This window comes from Dendronephthya gigantea, unplaced genomic scaffold, assembly GCF_004324835.1.
Source record: "Dendronephthya gigantea isolate DGI-Jeju-01 unplaced genomic scaffold, DenGig_1.0 000053F, whole genome shotgun sequence".
Classification (NCBI taxonomy): domain Eukaryota; kingdom Metazoa; phylum Cnidaria; class Anthozoa; order Malacalcyonacea; family Nephtheidae; genus Dendronephthya; species Dendronephthya gigantea.
In genome coordinates, this window is record NW_021163063.1 from 1,395,199 (window position 1) to 1,421,159 (window position 25,961).

Genomic DNA, 25,961 nt, shown 5'->3' on the forward strand with positions numbered 1-25,961 from the left:
TTATACTCGTCGATTCTGGAATTACTGCTGTACTTCAAACAACTTATCATTGATTTCATCGCCCCTCACCTCCAGCCCAGTAGGTCTTGAAGTAACCCCAATAAGGAGTGCCACTGAGTTGCCATGCTGTCTTATAAGACCACGGAGACTTGAACCATTTGTCGTTTTTGATGAGTTCGATTTTGCTCTTATTCATTGGCACCCAACCAGCTTCGTAGTGGCCGACGTCTTCGTTGTCAAAACTGTAAGGAAGCGAACACCGACCAACCAAATGGCCCACACCCTTCGGGAAGACACAACCCTCTAGAAAAACGAAAAATAGACAAGTTTAGCTAAAGTTGTTCGTTTTTACTAAACATAACTTCACGAAAACGCTCGCCTCACTTACTATCGATCACTCGCAGCTGCCGTATTCTGGCGATGCCAACGAGCCAAGCGTTAGCACGGTCAGCGGTGTATCCTGATGGGTATTGATGTACTTTATGATACACTTTTGAACCGTTGAAACCAGGTGTTGAGTAAGCAAACATTTCTTTTTCGCCCGGTGGTTTTACTTTAGACACTGCCTGGTCGTATGGCCCATACCAGAACTCGGGTTTAAGTGTTGGAAGAAGACTGCCTCGCAGATACTTGTAAAATCCATTTATATCACTTATCTAAGAGGAGTGAAATAATGAATAGTTAATTTTTCAAACTAGCACCCCTGAAATTAAAGTTTTTAAAAAAACAACCCATTACTTTTTACATGTTCGTACAGCTCAGAGAGATAGCGTTAAATTCAAGCATTTCTCAGGGTATCAAGGTCATTGTTTGAGTCACCAGGAAATTCGAAATTCAAGTTCTTTCAAGAGCTTCCTGTTAGGGCGAACATAATTCAAAACATTTTTAGCATTCTATAAGTTCAAGGACTTCCAAGACCTTAAACTATTTCATTAAAATCATGGACATCTATGGAGATTCATGGGTATTCATGGACAAACGAGAACATGCATGGACACTCCTAGGTGACTTTTTTACGAGCAACTAGCCGTTAAACTAGCCACTAACGGAAGAAACACTCCGACCACTTACATCACCAATAGCCATTTTTCCTGCATAACTGCCACCCATGAAATATGACGTCAGCGCATTGTTCACGTGATGCGATTTGTAATCCCGATTGCCATACGCCACTGTGAGCAATATCAACACGAATATCACGTAACTCATAATCTCGCGAAGAATCTTGTACATCAATTTCTGCTTCAGTTTAAAGCGCCTCATTTCCTCAAGTTTGACCTGATCTGGCGGCTTCGGCATCAAGGCTTGTCGTTTAATATCCTCCATCTCGTCTTCTTCAGTTTTTTCCTTGTTGTGGACGAGTTCTTCGTCAGCCTTAACTGGACTGTTCTCCTTCTTGTCTTCATCTTCTTCCTCGACCGCCTGCAAGGAAAGTGCAGCCATTTTGTTAACACTCGAGTCTTTCTGTGTGGTCAATTGGTTTGTTTTTTGGTCCTGCATTTGTCTATCTCTCAAATATGCCGGTTTTAAACTGGATAGCTCTATCACTTCTAGAGATCTTCCTAGAGGTCCAGTAAGGATCATCTCTTATTGATCCAGTGTTACTACAGGAGGAAACCTAAACTAAACTAACTTTATTCATACTGGATAGCTCTATCAGTTCTAAACTGTTCTTCCTAGAGATCTAGTAAGGATAATCTCTTATTGATCCAGTGTTACTACAGGAGGAAACCTAAACTAAACTAACTTCATTTATACTGGATAGCTCTATCAGTTCTAAACTGTTCTTCCTAGAGGTCCAGTAAGGATCATCTCTTATTGATCCAGTTTAAACAAGGAGAAATTTCTACGGCAAAAGACAACGACAAGATACCTTATCAGGGTTTTTGATGACGACAGCAAAGAACGTCGCCGCAGCAAACACTTTCAAAGGTTGGGAGATCAACACGTCTTGCCAGAAGGATATCATCATTGTCATGATCCATTTCTGAGACTTCTCCTCGCCAAAAGTTAAGCCATAAAACACAGTGAACGTGGCAGAGACGAGGCTCGCAATGGCAACGACAACGTAGGCGACATAAATAACCCAATGAGGATATTTCCCTTTCTTCTTTTTCTTTTTCTTTTTCTTCTTATCTTTCTTGTCCTTCTCTGGCGACTCTTCCACTTCGATGACTTCTTCGTTTTTCCTTTCCGCCGTTTTCGGCGATTCCTCGTCCTCTTCGGGCGTGTAGCTTTCAGCCTGGGAACGAATCATTCAACCGATTGAGATTTTGAACCAACTGAACTTAAATACAACTGGAGGGGTGAAGCCGATGATGACGTCAAACCTGGCCCTTCAAGTTTTACTCAATTCTCGGACGAAATACTAAACACTGAACATTGTGTCGTATATGAAACCGAAGCTATTGAGAATCTGCATCTAGCTATGAGGAAAACATTCTAAAACTACGAAATAATTGCTAGAATTTGCCATTTAAAAAGTCGTATGTTTGCTTGACTCGTAGCTTTGATTGTTTTTGAACGAAATGCGAATTCCCTATTTCCCAGACAGTCCTTTCTTTTAAATTTTTGTCATGTATGAAAGATGAAAATACAAGATAAATGGAATTTTAGAACAAAGCACAAGGGTTATCGGCAAACATACATTTGAAAGTGGATAGTTTACTAACTTTTCTGCCCAAGTCAGATTTTGTCAGAAATGAGACTTTGCTTCCCCCTTATGTCTAGTGTTAGGAATTTAAACTAAATTCTCAATACTTGCAAAAGTTTATTCAGGCAAAAAAAGTTAGTAGGCTATCGAGGTTGCATTGTACATTACCTTTTTCTTCGCTTGCTTCGGCCCGGCTTTTCGGAAGAGAGTTACGATCAAGATGTTGGCAGGAAGTACCACCATACTGCTCGTGATTGCGATGGACAATTGCTTTACCGAGAAACTGATAGGACCAGCTCGCAGCTCCGTTCCCGTCGACGAGGTGCTGTCTGTCTGGAAGAACATAGCATTGGCCAACATTGTGGTGAGTATGATGGTCAAACAGCAAGACAGACGTTGACAGCGAGTGAATGTACTTCGCGGAGGACGCTTCACGACAGAGAACCACAGATGGTTGTCGGTCAAACTCTTTCGCGCCTCCGTTGAGAACAGCAAATGAAAACTCGTGAGATCGTCGCGGCTTGCTGGTGGCAAGTTTCTTTCAATCGAACCATCTTCTTCCTCCACGGCGAGCCATTTGTCACAAAGGAACCAAGTCTTCTTGTCCGTTTGCATATCCTGGACTAAAATTCGTTGCAAGAACCAGCCTAGAAATGTAAAAAAGTCGTGTAATTTTCGTCGTTCAGACACGGCTCGATTGCTCAACCCATTGCCTCATTGTTCTACCCGGAGAAATCCTAAAATTCTTATACAGTATTTTAGAACAAGACTCGATACTGAGTATAATATGGATACGTTTTTAACCGGTTATCGTTCAAGTTGCATTAATTCAGTTCATTGGTCATTACCTGGTGACTCGCCCGCATTATCGTGCCACACCCGAAGATTCTTGAGGCGACCCAAAGACGAAGGCACAGCCAGGAGGAATGTATCAACACCGCTCTTGTCGAATTTCTTGCGGACCGGATCTTTCATTATTTTTGGTGAGGTCTCGTCAATACTGCCTTCTAATATCATGCACACGTTGGCCGTTGTACCAGCACCGGCAGAATGACCCGTGTAGAAGACAATCTCGTAGAGATACGTGTCCCGGGGATCATTATCCTCCAATGGCGTTGTACCGATCTGAAACGTGTTACAAAAAAGTCATGTTATATTGTCCAAACTCTGTACTATCTCAAGACAATCCATTTGGCCTTCTTTAACAACTAGAGTCCTTCATTAACAACTAGAGTCCTTCATTAACAACTAAAGTCCTTCACCAACAACTAGAGTCCATCTTTAACAACTAGAGACTGTCCGTCATTGAGAAGTAGAGTCCTTCATTAACAACTAAAGTCCTTCACCAACAACTAGAGTCCTTTACCAACAACTAAAGTCACTTCATTAACCACTAGTCTCCTTTATTTTCTTTTACTTTGATCAAAATACTTCAATTTGTAGGTATAAGTATATAGTATATCGTTAGTATATATTTGTAAGTATATTATGAATTCTAAGACGAAATCACATAATGTAAGAGCAAATGAGTTGCATGCATGTAAATAGATTTTGCAGAATTGCTTCGATGGTCTAAGAGTTCCCGACTTCTTACCGTAAGCAAATCTTCTTTGTCCTTTCTTCTGGCCCAAATCATGCCAATGATGTACAGTCCAAAAATAGCCATGACAACAGCGAAGACGGTGGGATTTGAAAACAGATTGTCTAAACTGATTTTGCTCCAATCGATTGCGTTGGGCATAACAAAGAAATCCCCAGCGAAGGAGGTCAAATGGGTACACAGGCACTGCACCATGTCCATTTTAGACTGAGGGCCAACCTAGGTAGAGAGATACACGTTATATTATTGAATCCATTCGAAGGAATCCTAGGAAATACGCCAGTGAAAATTATATTTTAAGACACGGTTTCCCAGTCATCTATCCTGAAGGTGGACAAACCAGGAAACATTGTTTCCACCACTGTGTTTCATGATGGTTGACAAACTATGAAACATTGTTTCCTAGCTATGTTTCATGAAGGTGGACCAACCAGGAAACATTGTTTCCTATAGCTATGTTTCATGAAGGTGAACAAACTACGAATCATTGTTTTCCAGCCACATTTCTAAACGTCGTTTCCTAGCCGGCTTTCAAACGCCAGAAGTGAAAGGTTATCGACAAGAAACTCACCACACATCCATCACCGCTCCATTTATCGAGTCCTTCATCCCAAAACAGACACCCCGACGAATACATACGAAGTGTGTAGTTGACTTTCTTTGGTATGAACAATTTTGGCACATTCTTCTTGTCGAATTGGTACTCAGGTTTGAGTGTACCGTTATAGTACACTCCTAGGTACCAAGTTCCAGCCGTTGTATGGTTGGTATCAGCATTGGATACGAAGAACAGATGGCGGTCTTTGGGGAAGGTTGCGTTCACCTTTGGTTCATCAGGGATCGCTTGTTTGAAGTCATAATCGTCTGGCTTCGGTCGAGATCCGCGCTTGAGATACACAATCAGCTCGGTGTTGGGGTCTAGGGTGGTGATTTCGAAATGTAGAGAGGTGTCATTCTTTTCCACGTTGAGAGTGTGGTAAACTGTGCCCCTGTAAGCGAGGGAGACGAGAGATGGAACGGACGGGGTTTGCCCTGTTGCAGCGAAGAGGGAGATGGGTTCGGTGAGGTTTTTTACAGGGATGACGTGCCCCGTTGCGTTCCGCAATTCGAGTGACATCACCTGAGTCTGCACCGCGCTCGCACCAGGATCCCACGAGAAAGGATTGTCTTTCGTTCCAACACCCTACACAGGAGAGGAAAGATCAGCTTGTTTTTCGTTTATTAAAGCATACAAAATTTAATAATCCCAATTTATGAGTCTGAGAAGATCCTTACTGGACCTCTAGGAAGAACAGTTTAGAACTGATAGAGCTATCCAGTATAAATAAAGTTAGTTTAGTTTAGGTTTCCTCCTGTAGTAACACTGGATCAATAAGAGATGATCCTTACTAGACCTCTAGGAAGAACAGTTTAGAACTGATAGAGCTATCCAGTATAAATAAAATTAATTTAGTTTAGGTTTCCTCCTGTAGTAACACTGGATCAATAAGAGATGATCCTTACTGGACCTCTAGGAAGAACAGTTTAGAACTGATAGAGCTATCCAGTGTAAATAAAGTTAGTTTAGGTTTCCTCCTGTAGTAACACTGGATCAATAAGAGATTATCCTTACTGGACCTCTAGAAAGAACAGGGATGATTTCAGCTCAAGAAGTAAAGACAGTCGCGATCGAAATTACCTTCATATCAACTGGTTCAGAGCTATTACCAGAATCTTCCCCCATAGGCATGGCAAAGTCGCCATCTCCAACTTTCAACTTGCTGCCTGCTAATTCAGATGGTAGTTTCTTGACGGTAGATAACGCCATAGCTGGAGTTTTGATGGCAACAGGGTCCTCGCCTACGGCTGTCTGACCAGCCAAGGCTTTGGAAACCTTTTCCGTTGCTGAAGTCAGTGCCGCAACTACTGCTTTCGCCTGAAGTAAAAACGTATCATTCAATATCATCCTAATCCATCAGCAAGCAACACCAGCAATATCAACCTGATGATCACCATCTCATTCACCACCTTCAATATCAACCATCACCAAAACCATTACCAGTAACATCAATCATCACCATCAATATCAACCATCACCATCTCATTCACCACAATCAATATCAACCATCACCATCTCATCCACCACAATCAATATCAACCATCACAATCAATATCAACCATCACCATCTCATTCACCGCCATCAATATCAACCATCTCATTCACCACTTTCAATATCAACCATCACCAGTAACATCAACACCAATACTATTACCAGTAACATCAATCATCACCATCAATATCAACCATCACCATCTCATTCACCACAATTAATATCAACCATCACCAGCAATATCAACCATCTCATTTACCGCCATCAATATCAACCATCACATTCATCACAATCAATATCAACCATCACCATCTCATTCACCACAATTAATATCAACCATCACCAGCAATATCAACCATCACCAGCAATATCAACCATCAACGTCTCATTCACAACCGTCAATATCAACCATCACGAGCCGCCACACCAACTATCACATGCATCTATATCAACCATCACCAACCAGCACCTACCTGGTTTACAGTGTCAGTTTTATTCCCGCCAGCACTGCTGTTGCTCTTGGACACAGTAGATGACGTGGCGGATACCATGTGCCCAAGACCAGAGACCAGTCCAGTCGCAGCAGAGGTCAGTGCAGAACCGCTGGCCTGTCCTGCATTTGACAGCATAAAATCTGCCATGCTGTCCATAGCTTGGCTTGCAGCCGCCTTAAATATCACAAAACAACGGTAAGAATTTAAAACCTCCCACGTCTTTATCAACTTTCGTCAGGAATCAAATTTACACCTCTATGAATCTTAAAATACTCATTAATATTCAATAGACGTTTTGACCAATCCAATGAACCTTTTTAAACACGTGAGTAGGCTTTTATACTCGATAAAGCGCTATCAGGACACTGTTTTATATAAAGACACATGTGGTTTTATATAAAGACACATGTTCAATCCGATTGGTCGCAACGTCTATTGAATATTAATGTCGTATTTTAAGCTATTCAAAACACTCGTAGCTCGTGTTTTATGCGCTATAAACCGCTCGGCTGCGCCTCGCGTTTTATACCGCATAAAACACTTCTACTCGTGTTTTAAATACTACATAATAAATGATGAATGAGTGTGTCATTTGAAAAGATTTGAAAAGAAGTGTATGTAGGTAAAGTACATCTAAAATATGCGACAACGGGGGAACGACCACCAATAAGGTCGCATATTCTTACCTGGGCATTGGGGGAGACCTCTTCGGGTGTGGAAAGAAGACTTTGAAGAGCTGCGGATGTTTGTTGTACAGCTGTGACAGAAGTAACCTGAACGTTTGCCATAGCACTGACCATTTTTTCACGAGCCTGAAAAATACGTGATCATATACCGTGTTTAATTCGAGACTTCTACATGACTACCACTTTAAACGATCAATAGATGGACATGATCAATAGATGGGCATGATCAATAGATGGGCATGATCAATAGATCGGCATGATCAATAGATGCACATGATCAATAGATGGGCATGATCAATAGATGGGCATGATCAATAGATGGGCATGATCAATAGATGGGCATGATCAATAGATGCACATGATCAATAGATGGGCATGATCAATAGATGGGCATGATCAATAGATGCACATGATCAATAGATGCACGCCAGAATCACACGTTCTCATTCATCTTATCTCATCAACTCTCATGCAACTCTTGTTCTCGTTTGACCAGGACATGACAGTTGATGAAACTCTCATACAAACTCTTATTCTCGTTTGATCAGGAATTATAAGAGTCCGCGGAACTCCCTCTTTTACTTACCGCAATTCTTTGTTTCCTCGCTTCCTCTTCCCGCCTTTTTCTCTCCGCTTCTTCTCTTTCCCTAAAAACGTAAGCAATATTTTATAGAAAATGAATAGCTCTATCAATTTTAAACTCCTCTACCTAGAAGCCCAGTAAGGATAATCGTTTCTTAAATTCACCATAAACCAAAATACTAACTGTTTAGCCTTTAACGCAGCGAGTTCCTTTGGATTGAGCGGGCGAACAGGGATGGCTGGCGGAATTGTGGTCGGCGGAATCACAACTGGTTCTGGCTCAGCCTTGCTATTTAACAATGACGTTATTGATCCCACAAACTGACACATCGCCTGGGCATTCCCTTCCGCAATAAGATTGCCCAATGCACCGTTATCTGCAGTCATGGAGGAAACCATATTGCTAAATTCTTCGTCGCTTTGTGGTTCCTCCGTGACCTGAAGGAACACAAGTATGGTAAAGATGGCTGCTTCTTGCACGCCAAACCCATGCTTGGCAACGGATCTCCCCCATTCCCCTTCCCCCCCTTACGGGACTGACTTGAATCCATCCGTGACTCAATCGAGAGGTGAACTAGGGGTTTGCCTCCCCCAAAAAGCGGGACACTTTAAGATATGACAGAATACGACAGGACAGATCGGGACAGAGTAGGGGATAATGCAGGGCAGGAAATAATAGAGCGGGTCAGTGCAGGACAGAGTTAAGTAGAAGATAGCTGAGCAGAGCGGAATAGAGCTGGATAGATAGGGTGGATTGGGGCAGGAATAAATTGTACAAAAGAGGACAGTGTAGTACAGAGTATAATAAGAGCAGGGCAATACTGGACACAGCAGAACAGTGCAGGACAGTGAGGGGCGGGGAAGGAAAGGACAAAGAACCGCAGAACACTTTACCTTAACCCTTGTTTCGTACGTCGTAAAAGCACCAAGCTTATCAACGACGGAAATATATATAAATACTGTGTAGTTGGATTCTTTCTTTCCCAATGGCATCGTCATATTACTGCGCACGGCGTCCATCCCTTCATAAATGCCAGATTCCAGTCCGTCCAGACCATTCTTGTAAGTGATTTGGTATCTACACAGAGTAAAATACGAGAAATTTTGTATCGCATTTAATGGCCAACTGAGTTATCGTAAGATTGAACGTGGTTCATGCATCACATGATATTGTCAGAACAAGCAAACTAGCTGAGTCCCTTAAGATATTTATCAAGCTTAAAAATAATTTATTTTATCTAATTCTTTCATAGAAAGGCAGAAAGCTAAAGCAGTTTTTTTTCAAGATACATATCTTGAATTACAACAACTCTGTGATAGTCTGTGACTTTGTACCGATTGAAATCGTATTCGTCCACACTTAGAACGAAATTATGCATATTTTCCAATAAAAACAATTATGTATTCTTTGAGAATGAAGAATTTTAGATAATTTTCTGCTGTAATGAAATAAGATATCATTGGAAACCTGACATTGATTATTTTAAGATAAGATTGAAATTACACAAGCGAAACGCTACGCCAAACTTGCAACAAACCTCAATGGCAGGTCCAAATCTTCCCATCCTTCGCAATTCACTTCGAAGATCTCCTTCATGGCGTATCCTTCAGATGGGGTAGACACACACTTGCCCCCGGAAGGAGGAACATTGATGTACCTCGCCAATTCCGCAAATCCTATTGATGAATCCCCGTCGAACCAGCTCGAAATGCGAAGACTGTATAATTTTCCGCCCTCAAGAACACCTCCTTTAACGACCACGGTGTCCCGGCTAGTCGGCGAATTCGCCAAGGGTTCTAATTCCACTTTTTTCCAAATATTGTTTTCAAACACGCTTAGTCTCCATTTGTATTTCAAGCGCGCTTTACTTGACGCAGTACAACTGGTGCAAAGCGCTGTTAGGGTAATCTTCTCAGATGGGTTAAATTTCTCAAGACAATTCCGGTCACATCTGTGAACATTGAACAGGTTAGTTCAAGCGATTCTCACAAAAGATAATAGCCTCTAAATTGCATTGGTGAAAACCTTCAGTTCTCTTTTGTGAATCGTGCAATTTCTTTGCAATATAAAAAAGACTCAGGGAAAACCAGCTGGATCAAATCATGCCGACCTAAAGGCCTTTTTAGTTCCTCTTCAGCGAGAAAAAAATGTGGAAGTATTACAAACCTTATCGCCATTTGAGGTGGGTCGCCGGAAACAATCAATACACTACTGTCGTAGTACGCTGTCCTATTCACCTTTCTTATGAAAAATCGAAAATCATACGTCTCGTTGATGTTCATGTACACAGAGTTCAATTTTATCAGGTATCCGGTAAAGTCGAGTAAGCCTGGACCGTTTCCATAACAACCACCTGGTAAAGAAAGTTAATATACCATTACAAAGGGTTATTTAGTTTAGGTTTCCTCCTGTAGTAACACTGGATCAATAAGAGATGATCCTTACTGGACCTCTAGGAAGAACAGTTTAGAACTGATAGAGCTATCCAGTATAAATAAAGTTAGTTTAGTTTAGGTTTCCTCCTGTAGTAACACTGGATCAATGAGAGATGATCCTTACTGGACCTCTAGGAAGAACAGTTTAGAACTGATAGAGCTATTCAGTATAAATAAAGTTAGTTTAGTTAAGGTTTCCTCCTGTAGTAACACTGGATCAATAAGAGATGATCCTTACTGGACCTCTAGGAAGAACAGTTTAGAACTGATAGAGTTATCCAGTATAAATAAAGCTAGTTTAGTTTAGGTTTCCTCCTGTAGTAACACTGGATCAATGAGAGATGATCCTTACTGGACCTCAAGGAAGAACAGTTTAGAACTAATATAGAGTTATCCACTATAAATAAAGCTAGTTTAGTTTAGGTTTCCTCCTGTAGTAACCCTTGATTAATAAGAGATGATCCTTACTGGGCCTCTAGGAAGAACAGTTTAGAACTGATAGAGTTATCCAGTATAAATAAAGCTAGTTTAGTTTAGGTTTCCTCCTGTAGTAACCCTTGATTAATAAGAGATGATCCTTACTGGGCCTCTAGGAAGAACAGTTTAGAACTGATAGAGTTATCCAGTATAAATAAAGCTAGTTTAGTTTAGATTTCCTCCTGTAGTAACACTGGATCAATGAGAGATGATCCATACTGGACCTCTAGGAAGAACAGTTTAGAACTGATAGAGATATCCAATATAAATAAAGCTAGTTTAGTTTAGGTTTCCTCCTGTAGTAACACTGGATCAATAAGAGATGATCCTTACTGGACCTCTAGGAAGAACAGTTTAGAACTGATAGAGTTATCCAGTATAAATAAAATTAGTTTAGTTTAGCTTTCCTCCTGTAGTAACACTGGATCAATGAGAGATGATCCTTACTGGACCTCAAGGAAGAACAGTTTAGAACTAATATAGAGTTATCCACTATAAATAAAGCTAGTTTAGTTTAGGTTTCCTCCTGTAGTAACCCTTGATTAATAAGAGATGATCCTTACTGGGCCTCTAGGAAGAACAGTTTAGAACTGATAGAGTTATCCAGTATAAATAAAGCTAGTTTAGTTTAGGTTTCCTCCTGTAGTAACCCTTGATTAATAAGAGATGATCCTTACTGGGCCTCTAGGAAGAACAGTTTAGAACTGATAGAGTTATCCAGTATAAATAAAGCTAGTTTAGTTTAGATTTCCTCCTGTAGTAACACTGGATCAATAAGAGATGATCCTTACTGGATCTCTAGGAAGAACAGTTTAGAACTGATAGAGCTATCCAGTATAAATAAAGTTAGTTTAGTTTAGGTTTCCTCCTGTAGTAACACTGGGTCAATAAGAGATGATCCTTACTGGACCTCTAGAAAGAACAGTTTAGAAATGATAGAAAATAAATTCGTACCTAAATCAGTGGCATTCGGGCCATGGGACACCGCACGAGGGATCATTGAGATCGCAGTGAGGTTTCCAGGATCTTCAGGGAACGTGAAGTTCTCAGACTGCCTCTTACACAACCAGTACACCTGAATACCCTCTCGGTCCCCGACGTCCACGTCCGGATCGCCAGAACTATTTGCGTCCAAAGTGAAATTCTTGTCAAAACCAATCGATCTGGTACTACCACCAATAATCATAGCGTCCAGGGGGGACATAATGATCTCGAAGAATCCAAAATCAGTGTTCCACACCCCCTGCGGTCCGATCATCGTTACATTCTCTATCGCCTTGTAAATGCCGTAATCAAGCGCACGCTGCTTGACCATGAGACGGGGGGCGTCGTACTGCACTCCAGTCACGTTGATCATCTCGTGAAAGAACGTAGTCTCGTTCTCACCGGGGGGGATGTGCGGTCGTGTGGGATCGTAAAGGAACACGCGCCATTCGAATTTGCTAGAAAAAAAATCGTGATTACGGTTAGGTTATGTTGTGGTATTCAGTCTAGATTTCCGCCTGCAAAGATTATGATTACTTGACTTACTAGGAAGAACAGTTTATCCAGTATAAATAAAGTTAGTTTAGTTTAGGTTTCTTCCTGTAGTAACACTGGATCAATAAGAGATGATCCTTACTGGACCTCTAGGAAGAACAGTTTAGAACTGATAGAGCTATCCAGTATAAATAAAATTAGTTTAGTTTAGGTTTCCTCCTGTAGTAACACTGGATTAATAAAAGATGATCCTTACTGGACCTCTAGGAAGAACAGTTTAGAACTGATAGAACTATCCAGTATAAATAAAATTAGTTTAGCGCAGGTTTCATCCTGTAGTAACACTGGATCAATAAGAGATGATCCTTACTGGACCTCTAGGAGGAACAGTTTTGTACTGATAGAGCTATCCAGTATAAATAAAGTTAGTTTAGTTAAGGTTTCCTCCTGTAGTAACACTGGATCAATAAGAGATGATTCTTACTGGACCTCTAGGAAGAACAGTTTGTACTGATAGAGCTATCCAGTATAAATAAAGTTAGTTTAGTTAAGGTTTCCTCCTGTAGTAACACTGGATCAATAAGAGATGATTCTTACTGGACCTCTAGGAAGAACAGTTTAGAACTGATAGAGCTATCCAGTATAAATAAAGTTAGTTTAGTTTAGTTTTCCTGCTGTAGTTACACTGGATCAATAAGAGATGATTCTTACTGGACCTCTAGGAAGAACAGTTTAGAACTGATAGAGCTATATCAATGGCACCAACCTGTACACAGCTGCTTCACAATCGATAACATTTTCCGTGGGCACAACGGTGTTTCGCGACTTTATAAACTTTCTGGCCGTGCTAACGTTTTTTCCAACTTCGATGACAACCGCCTTCGGATAGAAGCACGGCTTATCAACGATCACCGCACGATCTTCCACGATGACAGACGAGGCGAGGTTCTGACCTTCAATGGTAACTGGATACTCGTTCATGACGTAGTAGATGTACTCAAATGTAAAACTATTTCCGGAAAACATTCGGACGTCACTTGAAAAGCTTGGTAGGGTGCACGTGGTCGTCAATTCTGGCTGGAACGTTATGAAAGAGTCGTTCTTCATGGTGAGATAAAAACACGATTCATTTCCAACTTGTCCAATGTCGACCTTAAAAGTCATCGGTGTTCCCATAACGATCGGGGAGTCATTCTCAATCGTGATGTCTTTAACCACTTCCTCCAATTCAATGGTTATAGAAAATTTAGATTCGCTGACGGAGTTCTTAACAGTGACGTGTATTGTATGGGTCCCAGCTGAGCTGAATTGGTGTTCCAAAAATGTCTCGTTTGTCGAATCTGTCGTTCCATCGCCATAATCAAGTTCGTAGGTAACGTTGGTTCCGTCTGCGACCTTAGTCATGAACCGTACCGGATAATCTTTAGGGAAGGTCAAACCGCCAGGACCAGAGCCTGCACCACCATCACCGTTATCTCCAGCGGTATTCACAGGCCAAACCTCTGGGGTTACTATAACCCGCTGGACATCAGCGTAACCTATTCAAGAAGAAGCTCATCAGTTCTACACAGTAAAGTAGGGTAGAGTGGAGTGGAGTGGAGTGGAGTGGAGTGGAGTGAAGTGGAGTGGAGTGGAGTGGAGTGGAGTGGAGCGGAGTGGAGTGGAGTGGAGTGGAGTAGAGTGGAGTGGAGGCACAGTAGAGCATATAGCACAGCACTGCAGAGTTGACTTACCAGTAATATTCATTTCACTGATGGCGTTAAATACTCTGACAACAACAATGTACCACCCAGGATTAGCGTAGGTATGGTTGTCGTGGTAGTCAAAATCTTTGGTAACAAGCGGGGTGCCGTCACCGAAATCCCAAACTGCAGTAGCATCAGTCGGAGGCTCCTTTCCAGGTCTCACAACCAGGGTAAAGTTAACAGTGGCGGGCGAAGGATGGATTTGCGGGCTATTGCTTTCAAGGGACAAGTCGGGTACATATTCTAAAAACAGGGTCAGTTCCAATGTCACATTACCCACAGAATTCTTCACAAGCAGCGTAATTAGATATTCCCCATCATCCCCGAATGTATGATAGGTATCGACACCAGTGGTTGGGAATTCCCCCATTACAAATTCCTCGTACTGGTTACCGTCACCGAAGTCGAAAACCAAGGTCACGTTTGTTCCAAGACTCATGGCTGTCGTGACAGTAACGGTTTTGTTCACCTCCCAGTGAGTTTCCAAAGAGGTTAAACCGGCGCCTTCGATTGGCTTATCGATTATCAGTTCACGGCGAATCGTTTGAGGGGGTGTGACGAGATTCCAAACGGTTAGAGTATACGCCATGACACCATAGTCGTGAGGGCTGTCGACAGATGCTGGGAACACATGCGAACCAGTCAACCGATCTACTGAAATCGTAACGTCGTCGTTTTGCAAAAGGACTTGTGCTAGACTCGAGTACATCCTTTCAACGGTGAGATTGTAGGTCGCATTTGTTCCGCTGACGCATGACCACGCTAGTTCTGCATTGTCGGTGTACTTAATCGGGTCGAGTTCGGGAAAATCGAAGCCCTCGATCGGCTTTTGAACGATGGCAATCGTAGTGTAGTTAGTCGTGTACAGCCGATTCGAACAGTTCATGAAAACGACGTACACGCCGACGTTGGCGTATGTATGATATAAATACTTGCCCAAGTCGTCGTAGTTGTTCTCGCCTTTCGTACCGTCTCCGAAATCCCACGAGCAATTGTAGTCGGTTCCGTCACTAATTTCCAACATGAAAGCCTGTGGGTCGGTGTGGTTCGTCGGCTCGACCGTAATGGTGAAATTGATCAGCGGTCGAACTGGTTTGTGTACGGTGACATTAAGAAGATACGTGGCTTTACTGACGTTGTTCCACGCTGTGATATTGGCCTCGAAGACCTGCCAGGAGGAGTACGAATGATTGATCAAACTCTCGAGGCCGAAATCATCGGATCCATCGCCGAACTGAACAAGATAGTAGGGGCTCGTGCCATTGAGCATCGTCGTGTTAAACTGGATAACCTCGTCCACTTCGATGTCTCTTGCTGCGTGAACCACTTCCGTTTTCATGTCTACAATCGTATCTTCCACAGCGGCGACCACAATGAGTGTGAGATTACTGACCTCATTAAAGACGGTTATATTCACTTCGTATTCTCCAGGCGCGTAATACACATGTTTTGCATACACAACCAACACCCCGTCGATATCAAAAGTCCCATTTCTGTAGACGGTGCCATCCGCTAGGTCGAACTCAAAAGTCAAATCACTACCTTGAAGCAAGTTCCAGACTATCTCGCTTTCATTTCCAGTGGGAACGACTGTGATTGGTTCAACCAGCTCAAGGTAGTCGACCATATCTTGCACGTGTACCCGACAGCTGAACTCGACCGAGGACAAAGCGTTGCTGTACGTCAACGACAAAGATTTAAACCCGCGTTTGGAGAAGGCTTGATCGAACAATATTTCATTTGTCACTCGTGGCTCAAAGTAGGACGAACTGCCTTGGGTGTCGTAGCGAACATTCACGGTCACATTGTAACCTCTGGTCAGTGGTTTCGCCAGCACTGTAAACGTCTCGTTAGTGCCAATATACGGGCTTGGTGTGACGGTCCAGTTGCCCCCTTCGATCGACTCCGAGACGACGATGGTCGTGGTGAAGTCTACGTTACTACCGCTGACGGCGAAGCGGGCGCGAGGGTTGAAAATGCCTACATCTGGATATGTTGCCTTCACGACCTGTGTGCTGCCCACAGAGTAATAGGCCTTAATGTGAACCTTGCCAGTGGCCGGGTTTGTGATCAACGACGTGTCTAACATCGTCCCCACGTCTGAAACGTCATCGGAAAACACGTAAAACTTTGGATTTTGCTGAACGACCTTTGCCAATTCCGCACTAGAGTCGGCGGGCTTGTGAAACGCGATACTGTACCCAGGTCCCACCTCAGGCTGCGCAGTCAACTGATCTCCTTCGTACTTCAGGATGTTCAAGCCTGGAGAGACGTGCGCGATGAACTCGTGGACAATCTCGTGTTTATTCGCGAAGCTGACTGGGGATTGGGAGCCACATTTTCCGCTCGAGCTTAGACATGAGCCCGCGGACATGCAGAACTTTTCAGCGCTTTGGCACGAAACAGAGGAGCACTCCGATGCTTGGAGAGCAACGCCATTGCTCGATAAATACGTTTCGCTAGTGTTGAACAAACAGAACGCCCGAACAATCTGTGAAAAGAAACAAACTCGTTTGCATTGCGTTTCAAACGTTGATCAGCGAAGCATCGCCTTCATTTAACGCGAGAGCAAATGAAACGACTGCAGTTCATGGAGACTGCGGTCAACCCTGCATTCAATGCTTACCAGAAGTCGAATCACTCCAGCTTTCATAGCGAGTACTTCCCAGGCCTGGATCTTCCCTTTACTTTCGAATCTCAAATCAGGAAACACATAAATACCAGAATCGCTTGTAGACTCCACATTTGGAACCACATCATGGCCAACAACACCTTGTAGTGTTTCTGAAATAACGTAAAAATGTCTTAACCAATCGCTTATAGTTTCGCTCTGGGGGATTTGTCAAAGCCCTTTGTATTTGTAAAGTAGCGAAGATGAAAAGGGTATGTTTTTGGACAATTTACGACAGTGCAGTACAATGAAGTACAATTTAGAATTAGTGTAGTACTATGAGGTACAGCTAGGTACAGTAGAATGTAGTACTGTTTAGTGATGTGTTGTACAGTGTTGTACAGATCAGCTGTACAGTGTAGTGCATTGTTGTAATGTGTTGTACAGAGCTGCACCGTGTTGTACAGAGCTGTACCAGCTGTAATATAGTATATATACATTGAAGTACAGTGTTGTACAGTGAAGTACATTGTTGTACAGTGTAGTACATTGTAGTGAAATATCTCACAACACACTCACCTTGAATGGTATCAGTTACTGTTGCTACGCCACCGAAGAAATCTAGCGTCAAAGCTGCGTTTGGACTCTGTACCAGATCAAACACGCATTCGAACTCCTCGTTCGTCTCAACAGCTGTGGGACATTTCAGAGAAGCCACCACCGGCACTTTGACCTGGACCAAGACCTCCGCGCTGACCTCCACAGGTTCCCCGTAGCCGGATGTCATCGCTGTCGCTCGCACAGTGAATTTCCCGGCCGTTGCGAAGACGAAGAACATGTTCGACTTGAAGGATCTCATCGTTTGCCCGTTTCCAAAATCAATATGGTAATCACTCTCGGGTAGCGGAGACACGGAAAAGGATACGTTCTCACCAAGGTTGACGGCTGACGGAATGGTGAGGGCAAAGGACGGGGGACTATACGACCCCTTACCTTTATAAACTGACACGTATTCCACGCCACCACAGAAGAGCCCGGGCTTGCCTGAGCAAGGCACACCACAAAGGTTTTCGGCAATTGTTTCGCCCTGGGCCGTGGGTGGCACGGCGTTAGAACAAAAGCACTGGGTACCAGCTTTGAGATAGGCGTGAGTCGCACGCTGAGCGCACAGAGTGGTGCAAACTTCTGGAGTCATGTTGTCACCATCGTATGCGTCTTCGCGCGACAAAGACGAAGGGGATTTGAAACAACCCTCGTAGTTTTCGGCTGAAAGAGATTGAAATTGAGAATGAGACTTCACGTGGAAACCTAAACTAAACTAACTGTATTTATACTGGATAGCTCTACCAGTTCTAAACTGTCTTCCTAGAGGTCCAGTAAGGATCATCTCTTATTGATTCAGTGTTACTACAGGAGGAAACCTAAACTAAACTAACTTTAGAGAAATAGAGGTGTTTTTGGAAGCAGTCTATAACTCACAGTATGTACCTTTTGGACCGGCGAAAACCTCAACCCGCATCGCAATACTGCCAACCCAGGTCGTAGGGTAAAGTCGGATGAATCGAGTGGTGATGTTTTTAGGCAGAACATTTGACACCAAAGTAGAGGTGTCCACGGCACCCTGAAGAACCTAAAGGTGCAGACACAATGTTTCTATCAATATCGAACTTTCTTTGAGGCATTTTGTGGTTTAGCGAAACGGTTGAATTAAACGATTCCAGCTAAATTTTGATCCAGGAAGGCAAGAAGAAAAAACCCCAACAAAATATCTAGAGAGAGCATCTTAGAATGACTGGGACTGCAAAGTTTGGCTGAGAAACGTCGGAAATATATAGATATTCAATATTTTGCAACTAAACTTTGCATTATCCCATTTTAAGAAGCTATTTCAAGTTGTGGCGTTTCTCCACATTTCTTCCCACATCAAAACTTAGTTCACGACTGGGTTCATCCGTGCATACATGACGTACCGTGGGGGTACCATCCGAGGTTATCTCAGAGCTTCGCAGTGCGATTCGAAGACCACAAGTTACATAAAGCCAAGCCTGGAGAAAAATATGGGAACTGGTGTCAACCAAAACTACGCCTCACAAATTTGGGGAAATCATGAAATCAGCAAATCGTGAAATTTGGGGGGGGGGCAATCTTTATAGACTCGCCTTGGGGGGGGGGAACCTTTATAGACTTGTAAAATTTGACAAATTGTAAAATCAAATTTTATGGGCATTTAAAAGCCATTGAAAGCCAAACATTTTGGGCACATTTAAAGCCCATGTTTTAAACTTTAAATTGACAAACTTGCCAACTAATTTTTGTCCACTTTCTTAGCGAATAACGAACGTTGGGAAAGTTTACAAGATCCAGGCGAAGGTTCAAGGCTATTACACTCGTCTGTAACTTCTGATCTCGTTTAATTCTCGAGTGCAAATAGGCTAAAACATCTGGGGCCGGTTGTTCGAAAGGCGTTTAGCTCAAACGGCGGATAAGTTTGATGTAAGATCATGTTGTATACGCATTTCAATGAATCTCGGACTTTCTCAGGTAATCCAGATGATGTAAATATCCAGTGGTGTGGCTAGCCTGACGATTTTGTCCCGCTATGTAAATTTCGAGTTATTATAATTATTCATGTCTTTATAAATCTATTGTTTTCACAGTCAGTGAACACCAAAATATTAGCATAGCGGGACAAATCGTCAGGCTGGCTACGCTACTGTAAACAGCCGTAATTCAAACTTTAGTTTTTCCAGATATAGTTCCTACATCCAGTGAATTATCGGCTCAGTGGTTCTAAAAATTAATGGTCACCAACCTGGACAGAGAGGCCGGTGGTATATGGTACAAATGCCCAGGGGGCGCTGTTTTGTTTATAAGTCATGGTGTACCCGGTCACCCATCCGCCAGCCTCAGGACTGCCTTGTACGGCCACCTCGGTCACCACAACCCACTGGTTCAAGTCCACCTGCAGAAACGGGCTGGTATCCAGGCGTGAGGGTGCCCAGTAACCTGGAAAAAAAGGGAAGCACTTTAACTATCTGGGGCTAAAAAACTCTCATTGTTATGTGAAACTTCTCAAACATATTTGCCACCCCCCCCCTCCACACGCTGAGGGCCTTCAATTAGTGGTCCAGTGTGTTTAGATCAGTGTTAAGACCAACCTTCGGGAGCACGCAATCCAGCACGGGCGCGATCAGGCGAGGCCTGGTACTCAGCGTTCTCTCCGAATGCAAGAGATGATGAGGCCGTGAGACCGCTGTTCAGCGTCTGTCCAGTTCTTATGTCGAGCGAGTTGCTTTGACCTGGTAACGAGAAAAGTGTCTTCAGATTTTGTTTCAACGAAGTTACAAAGTTCGCAATTTCTATGCACTTTCCGAGATATACTTTTCTTTGCCAAGAAAAACATGTAAATTGTCCATTATTCATCACATCGTTTACAACCATGAAGTTATGATTGATAAAAAATCAGGTTAATCTATTTCGAATATCTAATTATCCAATTAATAATAGATTAAATAATTAATTAATCTGATTATCAGATTAATTAATCTGATTATCAGATTAATCTATTTTACCTAGTCGGTAACCAGAGCATTGAAACTTGTTCATCAGCTCCTGCGAGCTTAATCTGCGATCCCAAAACACCACGTCAGCAATCGTGACGTCATCACACACCCATGAAGGATCGGTATACGCATCCGTGCACCCGATGGCAAGATTTGGCGGGTTGCTGTCTGACCAGGTACTTTCCTCATAATAATGTGAACGCATTTCCCCGACCACGTTGTAATAAACGGTAAGTTTTTCATCTTCCAGCCACGTCAATGTCCAGTGTTGCCATTTCCCCACAGTTAACTCAATGTTCGTTTTAACTCTGTCATAAAAGCAAATCAATGATCAGTGTAACTACAGGAGGAAACCTAAACTAAACTAACTTTATTTATACTGGATAGCTCTATCAGTTCTAAACTGTTCTTCCTAGAGGTCAAGTAAGGATCATCTCTTATTGATCCAGTGTAACTACAGGAGAAAACCTAAACTAAACTAACTTTATTTATACTGGATAGCTCTATCAGTTCTAAACTGTTCTTCCTAGAGGTTAAGTAAGGATCATCTCTTATTGATCCAGTGTTACTACAGGAGGAAACCTAAACTAAACTAGCTTTATAGAACCATGGATGAATATGATGTAGCCTGTAGGGCGGTTTGTGTGCCCACCTGTATCTGCCTTTTTCTCTGTAAATAATAAAGTGGAAACCGTCATTGGGATAACGTCTTATCTCTAGAAATCCATTGATCACAAATATCGGAGCGTGATTCTTAGCTGTTGTTGTTGTATTCCTTAAACTGTCGAAACGAAGCCAGAAAGAAAAAGTCCATCCTGAAAGTAAAGAGATAAATCAACGAGACACGCTAAAACGATTGTGTCAAATCCAAAGCAGGTTACAGATCAATTCATACTTCACATTGGAAAAAGTACACGCTGGTGTTGGGGGAAAGGAAAAGGATAGCATTGAATGAGAAAGAGGTGCAAGGAATAGAGGAGAAGAATAAGAATAAGTCGATTAAAAATACGATTGGTAGCTTTAGAATTCAATAAAATTTATTTCAATGAAAAAGAAGGGAGTGAAGTGCGATAGAATTGAATGGAATAAAATGGGATTGAATAGAATATAATATAATAGAATGAGATTGAATAGAATAGAATATAACAGAATGGGATCGAATTGAATAGAATTAGAAAAGAATAGAAAGAATATGTGCATGATCAAAAAGAATGGAATCAGATAGAGTAAAATGCAACGGAAGGAAATACACGAAAGAGGCAAAAGTAAGAGGCAGCATTTACCTGATTTCCAACGAAAATTCATCATTTGGAGAGCCGAGAAGTCGCCCAAGTTGAGAGTTCCCCGGTCGCTTTCGCGTAAAGATATGCCGGCAGTTTTGAAGCCTGAATGAACAATAGGCCCGGTATTCACAATCTGGCCAACACCAGCGACAACCCGGCCGTGTTGACTTCCAGCGATGTCCCCTACACTACCACCATAAAGTTTATCCATCGGCCAGTGATGTGTAGCATCGTCAAAACACGCGCCTGTGGTTAAAATCAATAAACTATTTTAGAAAAATTATCTTCTCAAGTAAACCTTCGTTGAAAGTGTGTTAATTTACACATCTTGTGGACCTTATTTAATTGTACAAACATATTTCTACCCAAAATATATTACACATCTTTTCTGCAGGTTTTCAAACACACCACCAGCTGTGTCATGGCGTGTTAAAGCTGGTTTCCAGTCGGATCGGACAGAAAGGTTTCTTTTATCAATGTGTTCTCAACCAAAACTAATAGTCTCAAGCACAAAGGAATCCATACCGTCCGATCCGGAGGATAATTTTCCTGAGTGGAAATCAACCATACACACCTACATCACACCTTTCGTTGCCAGTGAAATGTATGTCAAAATGTAGCTGAGAAGTTGTGTAAATTAACACGCACTTTAATAGTGAATTATGGTAGGCCTTAAGAACAATACAAGCAGTTGATTTTCGCGATTAATAAAGAATTGTAAAGAATCTAAATCGATTTAGATGCGCTAGATTTAGCAGACGTTGTCATTCGAAGCAGCAGTTGCAGACATACCTCGTTGACTGCAAAAGCCTGCGTTGACAAAGGTACCATCTTCGGGGGAAAAAATCATTTGAGACAAAGTCGATATGGTGTGCGGTGTCGTTGCGAGTGTCTCCGATCCTACGCCGACAACAAACTTGTCGGAACTGAAATCGACCCATAATTGAAGATCAACCGTTTTTGACAATGGATAAGCCAGGTTAGCAACTATCTCTGATACGCCTGAAGGCTTGAGGGTGAATTTGATCGGATTCAATGAAGCGTCCACAGTTAAACGATAATCAAACGGTCCAACTGCTTGGAGAAAATCCAGTTTAACCTTCTTTTTATTATCCTGCGGGAAATTCAGTGTCACGACAACAAAACCACCAGATATTGGATAGGTACCATCACCTGTGCCCTCAAGAGACATGTGTTCACACAAAAGATCTAAAAAAACGTTTATTTGAAATCAAACAACGCAAAATTAAACCATCGTTAATCGGAAATCTTCCAGTTCAACTTGAGAAAACAAGGGGATTAAAACCTGCTCAAATGCGAGACTTCTTTTGATGGATGAGAACGAACGAGCGAAAAGTTATGAATGATCAGGGGCCAGTTGTATAAAACTCTTTAACTACATTTTGCATAGTAAAATCCTAGGTAACTCAGAAATACGCGACTCTAACTGGCCAATTCTGTTCTTAACTACAGTTAAAAGTTAACTAGTCTTTTATACAACTGGGCCAAGATGAACACATGCCCCTTTTTGAACATCCTTAAACTTATTTACTAGTTCACATCTATCGAAAGGAAGAATTCAGATCTAAAATAAACTAGGCTAAGCAAACCGAGTTCAACTCGACGAATCGTGAAATTTTTCCAAACCTTTTCCAGCGTTTTCTTCGAAAATTTCAATCTCTTGAAAACCGTAAGCTCTGGTATCCGTTGTGTAAAAGGTTTTGAGGATGATCTTGATTTCCTTCGTTTTTCTTTCAGCAAAACGGAACGACTGCCAACCATTCTTCTGTAAACTCAGCTGCAGCTATTGAAAGCAGAAACGAAGCGCATATTGCAATATTCTGGATCACGACGGGTATTGAAGAGCTTAATCAGTGGCTACGACACAGAGTACGTATTAGGAGATGAGTATAAAAGCAATGACGTAATGACAAATGACGAATATCACGCATTATTATATACACAAGCGCCAGATATGAGGTATGCTGCAATTTCATTGGTTGGCTACTAGACAGATATAGATATTAGCTCATATCTGTCTAGTAGAGAAAGTAAACAAAATGGCCGAAAGATTTGGGGAGTTAGTGAAATAGAAATCCAAGCTTTAGTTGATAATAGCACACCAAAATGCACCGAAAGGGCGACAAAGTTTGTGTATATAATAAAACAGTTATACGCGCCTCGTCGGCTATCAGCTCATATACGACTCGAGTTCGCAGAATGACTGTTAAATATCATGCAATAAACACTTGCCACCAAGATGGCTGCCTTTGGACATTTTTATCACTGAGAGGGACATCTGTCCATCTTTTTATCTTTGACTACGAGTACGTGATTCGTCATTCTCGTATGCTGCTTGCTTACGCCACCAGCCAAAACTCGCAGGAGCTAGTTTGTTGGTCAATTCCGTATTTATTGACATGACTATAGTCTATATAATAAAAAAACATACCGAAACATTTCCTGCGCCGGTAAATTCAATTCGCACATCTTGAATTTGCCTGAATTCGGTGCTGTTGAGCTGCTTAAAACTGATCTTATTCAAACGAAATTCTTTTATAAGAATGATCTTAAACCAAATTTCTCCAACAGATTGTTTGGTTTGCCATTGATGCGGTGCGGTATTGTCAGCCTTGCCATCAACGGCCGCTTCACATGGACCGTGTGTGGTATCAGAACACTCCACCTTATCCAGCGAGCGAGTCCGAGTTAACGAGATTGCCGATCCTTGAAGCTCATCTAGACAATGCAGCAAGAAGTACATATCAACAACCATTTAATAAACCATATTAAACAGGATTTTGAACTAGGCAGAGCTTGATCATTTTGGACAAGCCAGCAAGACCATAACAAGCTAGCAAAAGCATAAAAAAATATGGGCGCTATTCTTTATACGGTAAAAACGGTATATTTCAGGACGGACAGATTACTGGTGTTTTTTAGTGTTTCAGAAACTCTGTATTCGAGAATATCATTATTTACATCTTTCCAGTAAGGAAAATGCAGTTTTACCGCTTCATTCTGAACTAAATACGTTTTCCTCCTATATATAGTAAGTTTTTTCCCCTTAGAAACATTAAAACTAAATTTTCTAAACTTACCAGGCTGAAAATAGGTCGGGCATGAGCCAACTGCAAGCTAAAATGAAAAAAAAATAACAGTGAATATGAAAAGAACGGAAGTTTCATCATGAGGTTTTGATTAAAGAAATGAGAGAAATATGAAATATATTAGAATTTGTGAGACCTATATTGTGAAAAATAAAACTCTGGGTCTCGATTTTTCCTGGTATTGTCTTAAGAATTATAGTTGTATTTTTCTTCTAACCGCGCAAACTATATTCATATAAAAGAGATGTTCCTTGCTGGACTTCTATAGGAAGAACAGTTTAGAACTGATAGAGCTATCCAGTATAAATTAAGTTATTTTAATTTAGGTTTCCTCCTGTAGTAACACTAGATCAATAAGAGATGATCCTTACTGGACCTCTAGGAAGAACAGTTTAGAACTGATTGAGCTATCCAGTATAAATAAAGTTAGTTTAGTTTAGGTTTCCTCCTGTAGTAACACTGGATCAATAAGAGATGATCCTTACTGGACCTCTAGGAAGAACGGTTTAGAACTGATAGAGCTATCCAGTATAAATAAAGTTAGTTTAATCAAGGTTTCCTCCTGTAGTAACGCTGGATCAATAAGAGATGATCCTTACTGGACCTCTAGGAAGAACAGTTTAGAAATGCTGCCGCAGATGTCCCCTGTTAATCCATTAGAGTAAAGAAGTTTTAAAGCTCGCTCAATATAGGTCGCGTCATATATAAACTGTGGAATTGCAATCTTCCTAATGCCACAATGGGGCTCATCACGGCATTAAAAAGACAATCTCTAGAAAAAGGGCGAATTTCGAGCTGGCTTAAATCAGAGTAAATTGTTTACAGAAATAGACTATCTTACCTTTAACTCAAAGAAGAGAAAAATTGTCAAACACAGCACAAGGCCCTTCATCGCTTGGAGCCCGTGCGGTTTGTTCGCCGATAACACAAATTCTTTTGGAAGAAAGCTCGAATATACAATTAAAGAATGGTTTTAAAACAGTTTCGCACTAGCGTTGCAAAAGACGTCGTTTTTAAACCGTCGTTAACGGTTGGAAAAGCTAAACAGACGTCGCGATAGTGTGGTACAGGTTGATGGTCAGGAAAGCTTATGATTGGCCCAACTTGTTATCGAAGAGGTGAATGTTAACAGACGTTGCTTAGCGCGTTCAA

General features: G+C 41.8%; 1 protein-coding gene across 2 annotated transcripts in view; it reads right to left on the minus strand.

Moving 5' to 3' along the window:
* The window catches only part of LOC114528999 (polycystin-1-like), a 28,346-nt gene extending 2,628 nt beyond the window's left edge, over positions 1–25,718 (minus strand). Inside the window, exons 1-33 of one of the 2 annotated variants that reach the window (XM_028550717.1) lie at positions 25,651–25,718; positions 24,801–24,837; positions 24,152–24,438; positions 23,347–23,503; positions 22,492–22,908; positions 21,700–21,945; positions 21,069–21,231; positions 20,426–20,724; positions 20,012–20,152; positions 19,666–19,859; positions 18,824–18,898; positions 18,342–18,483; positions 17,433–18,119; positions 16,869–17,026; positions 14,231–16,733; positions 13,264–14,035; positions 11,973–12,460; positions 10,273–10,459; positions 9,644–10,057; positions 9,000–9,183; positions 8,290–8,543; positions 8,110–8,170; positions 7,524–7,649; positions 6,817–7,011; positions 5,932–6,168; positions 4,825–5,436; positions 4,248–4,472; positions 3,502–3,778; positions 2,822–3,300; positions 1,874–2,242; positions 1,072–1,422; positions 389–656; positions 70–303 (exon numbers count right to left, since the gene is read on the minus strand). In XM_028550717.1, the coding sequence (XP_028406518.1) occupies positions 70–303; positions 389–656; positions 1,072–1,422; positions 1,874–2,242; positions 2,822–3,300; positions 3,502–3,778; positions 4,248–4,472; positions 4,825–5,436; positions 5,932–6,168; positions 6,817–7,011; positions 7,524–7,649; positions 8,110–8,170; positions 8,290–8,543; positions 9,000–9,183; positions 9,644–10,057; positions 10,273–10,459; positions 11,973–12,460; positions 13,264–14,035; positions 14,231–16,733; positions 16,869–17,026; positions 17,433–18,119; positions 18,342–18,483; positions 18,824–18,898; positions 19,666–19,859; positions 20,012–20,152; positions 20,426–20,724; positions 21,069–21,231; positions 21,700–21,945; positions 22,492–22,908; positions 23,347–23,503; positions 24,152–24,438; positions 24,801–24,837; positions 25,651–25,701 (11,290 nt within the window). In that variant the 5' untranslated portion in view covers positions 25,702–25,718. The remainder of the gene's footprint in view (positions 1–69; positions 304–388; positions 657–1,071; positions 1,423–1,873; positions 2,243–2,821; positions 3,301–3,501; positions 3,779–4,247; positions 4,473–4,824; positions 5,437–5,931; positions 6,169–6,816; positions 7,012–7,523; positions 7,650–8,109; positions 8,171–8,289; positions 8,544–8,999; positions 9,184–9,643; positions 10,058–10,272; positions 10,460–11,972; positions 12,461–13,263; positions 14,036–14,230; positions 16,734–16,868; positions 17,027–17,432; positions 18,120–18,341; positions 18,484–18,823; positions 18,899–19,665; positions 19,860–20,011; positions 20,153–20,425; positions 20,725–21,068; positions 21,232–21,699; positions 21,946–22,491; positions 22,909–23,346; positions 23,504–24,151; positions 24,439–24,800; positions 24,838–25,650) is intronic. The other variant, XM_028550719.1, reaches the window with a different exon arrangement.
* Between the last annotated feature and the right edge of the window lie 243 nt (positions 25,719–25,961).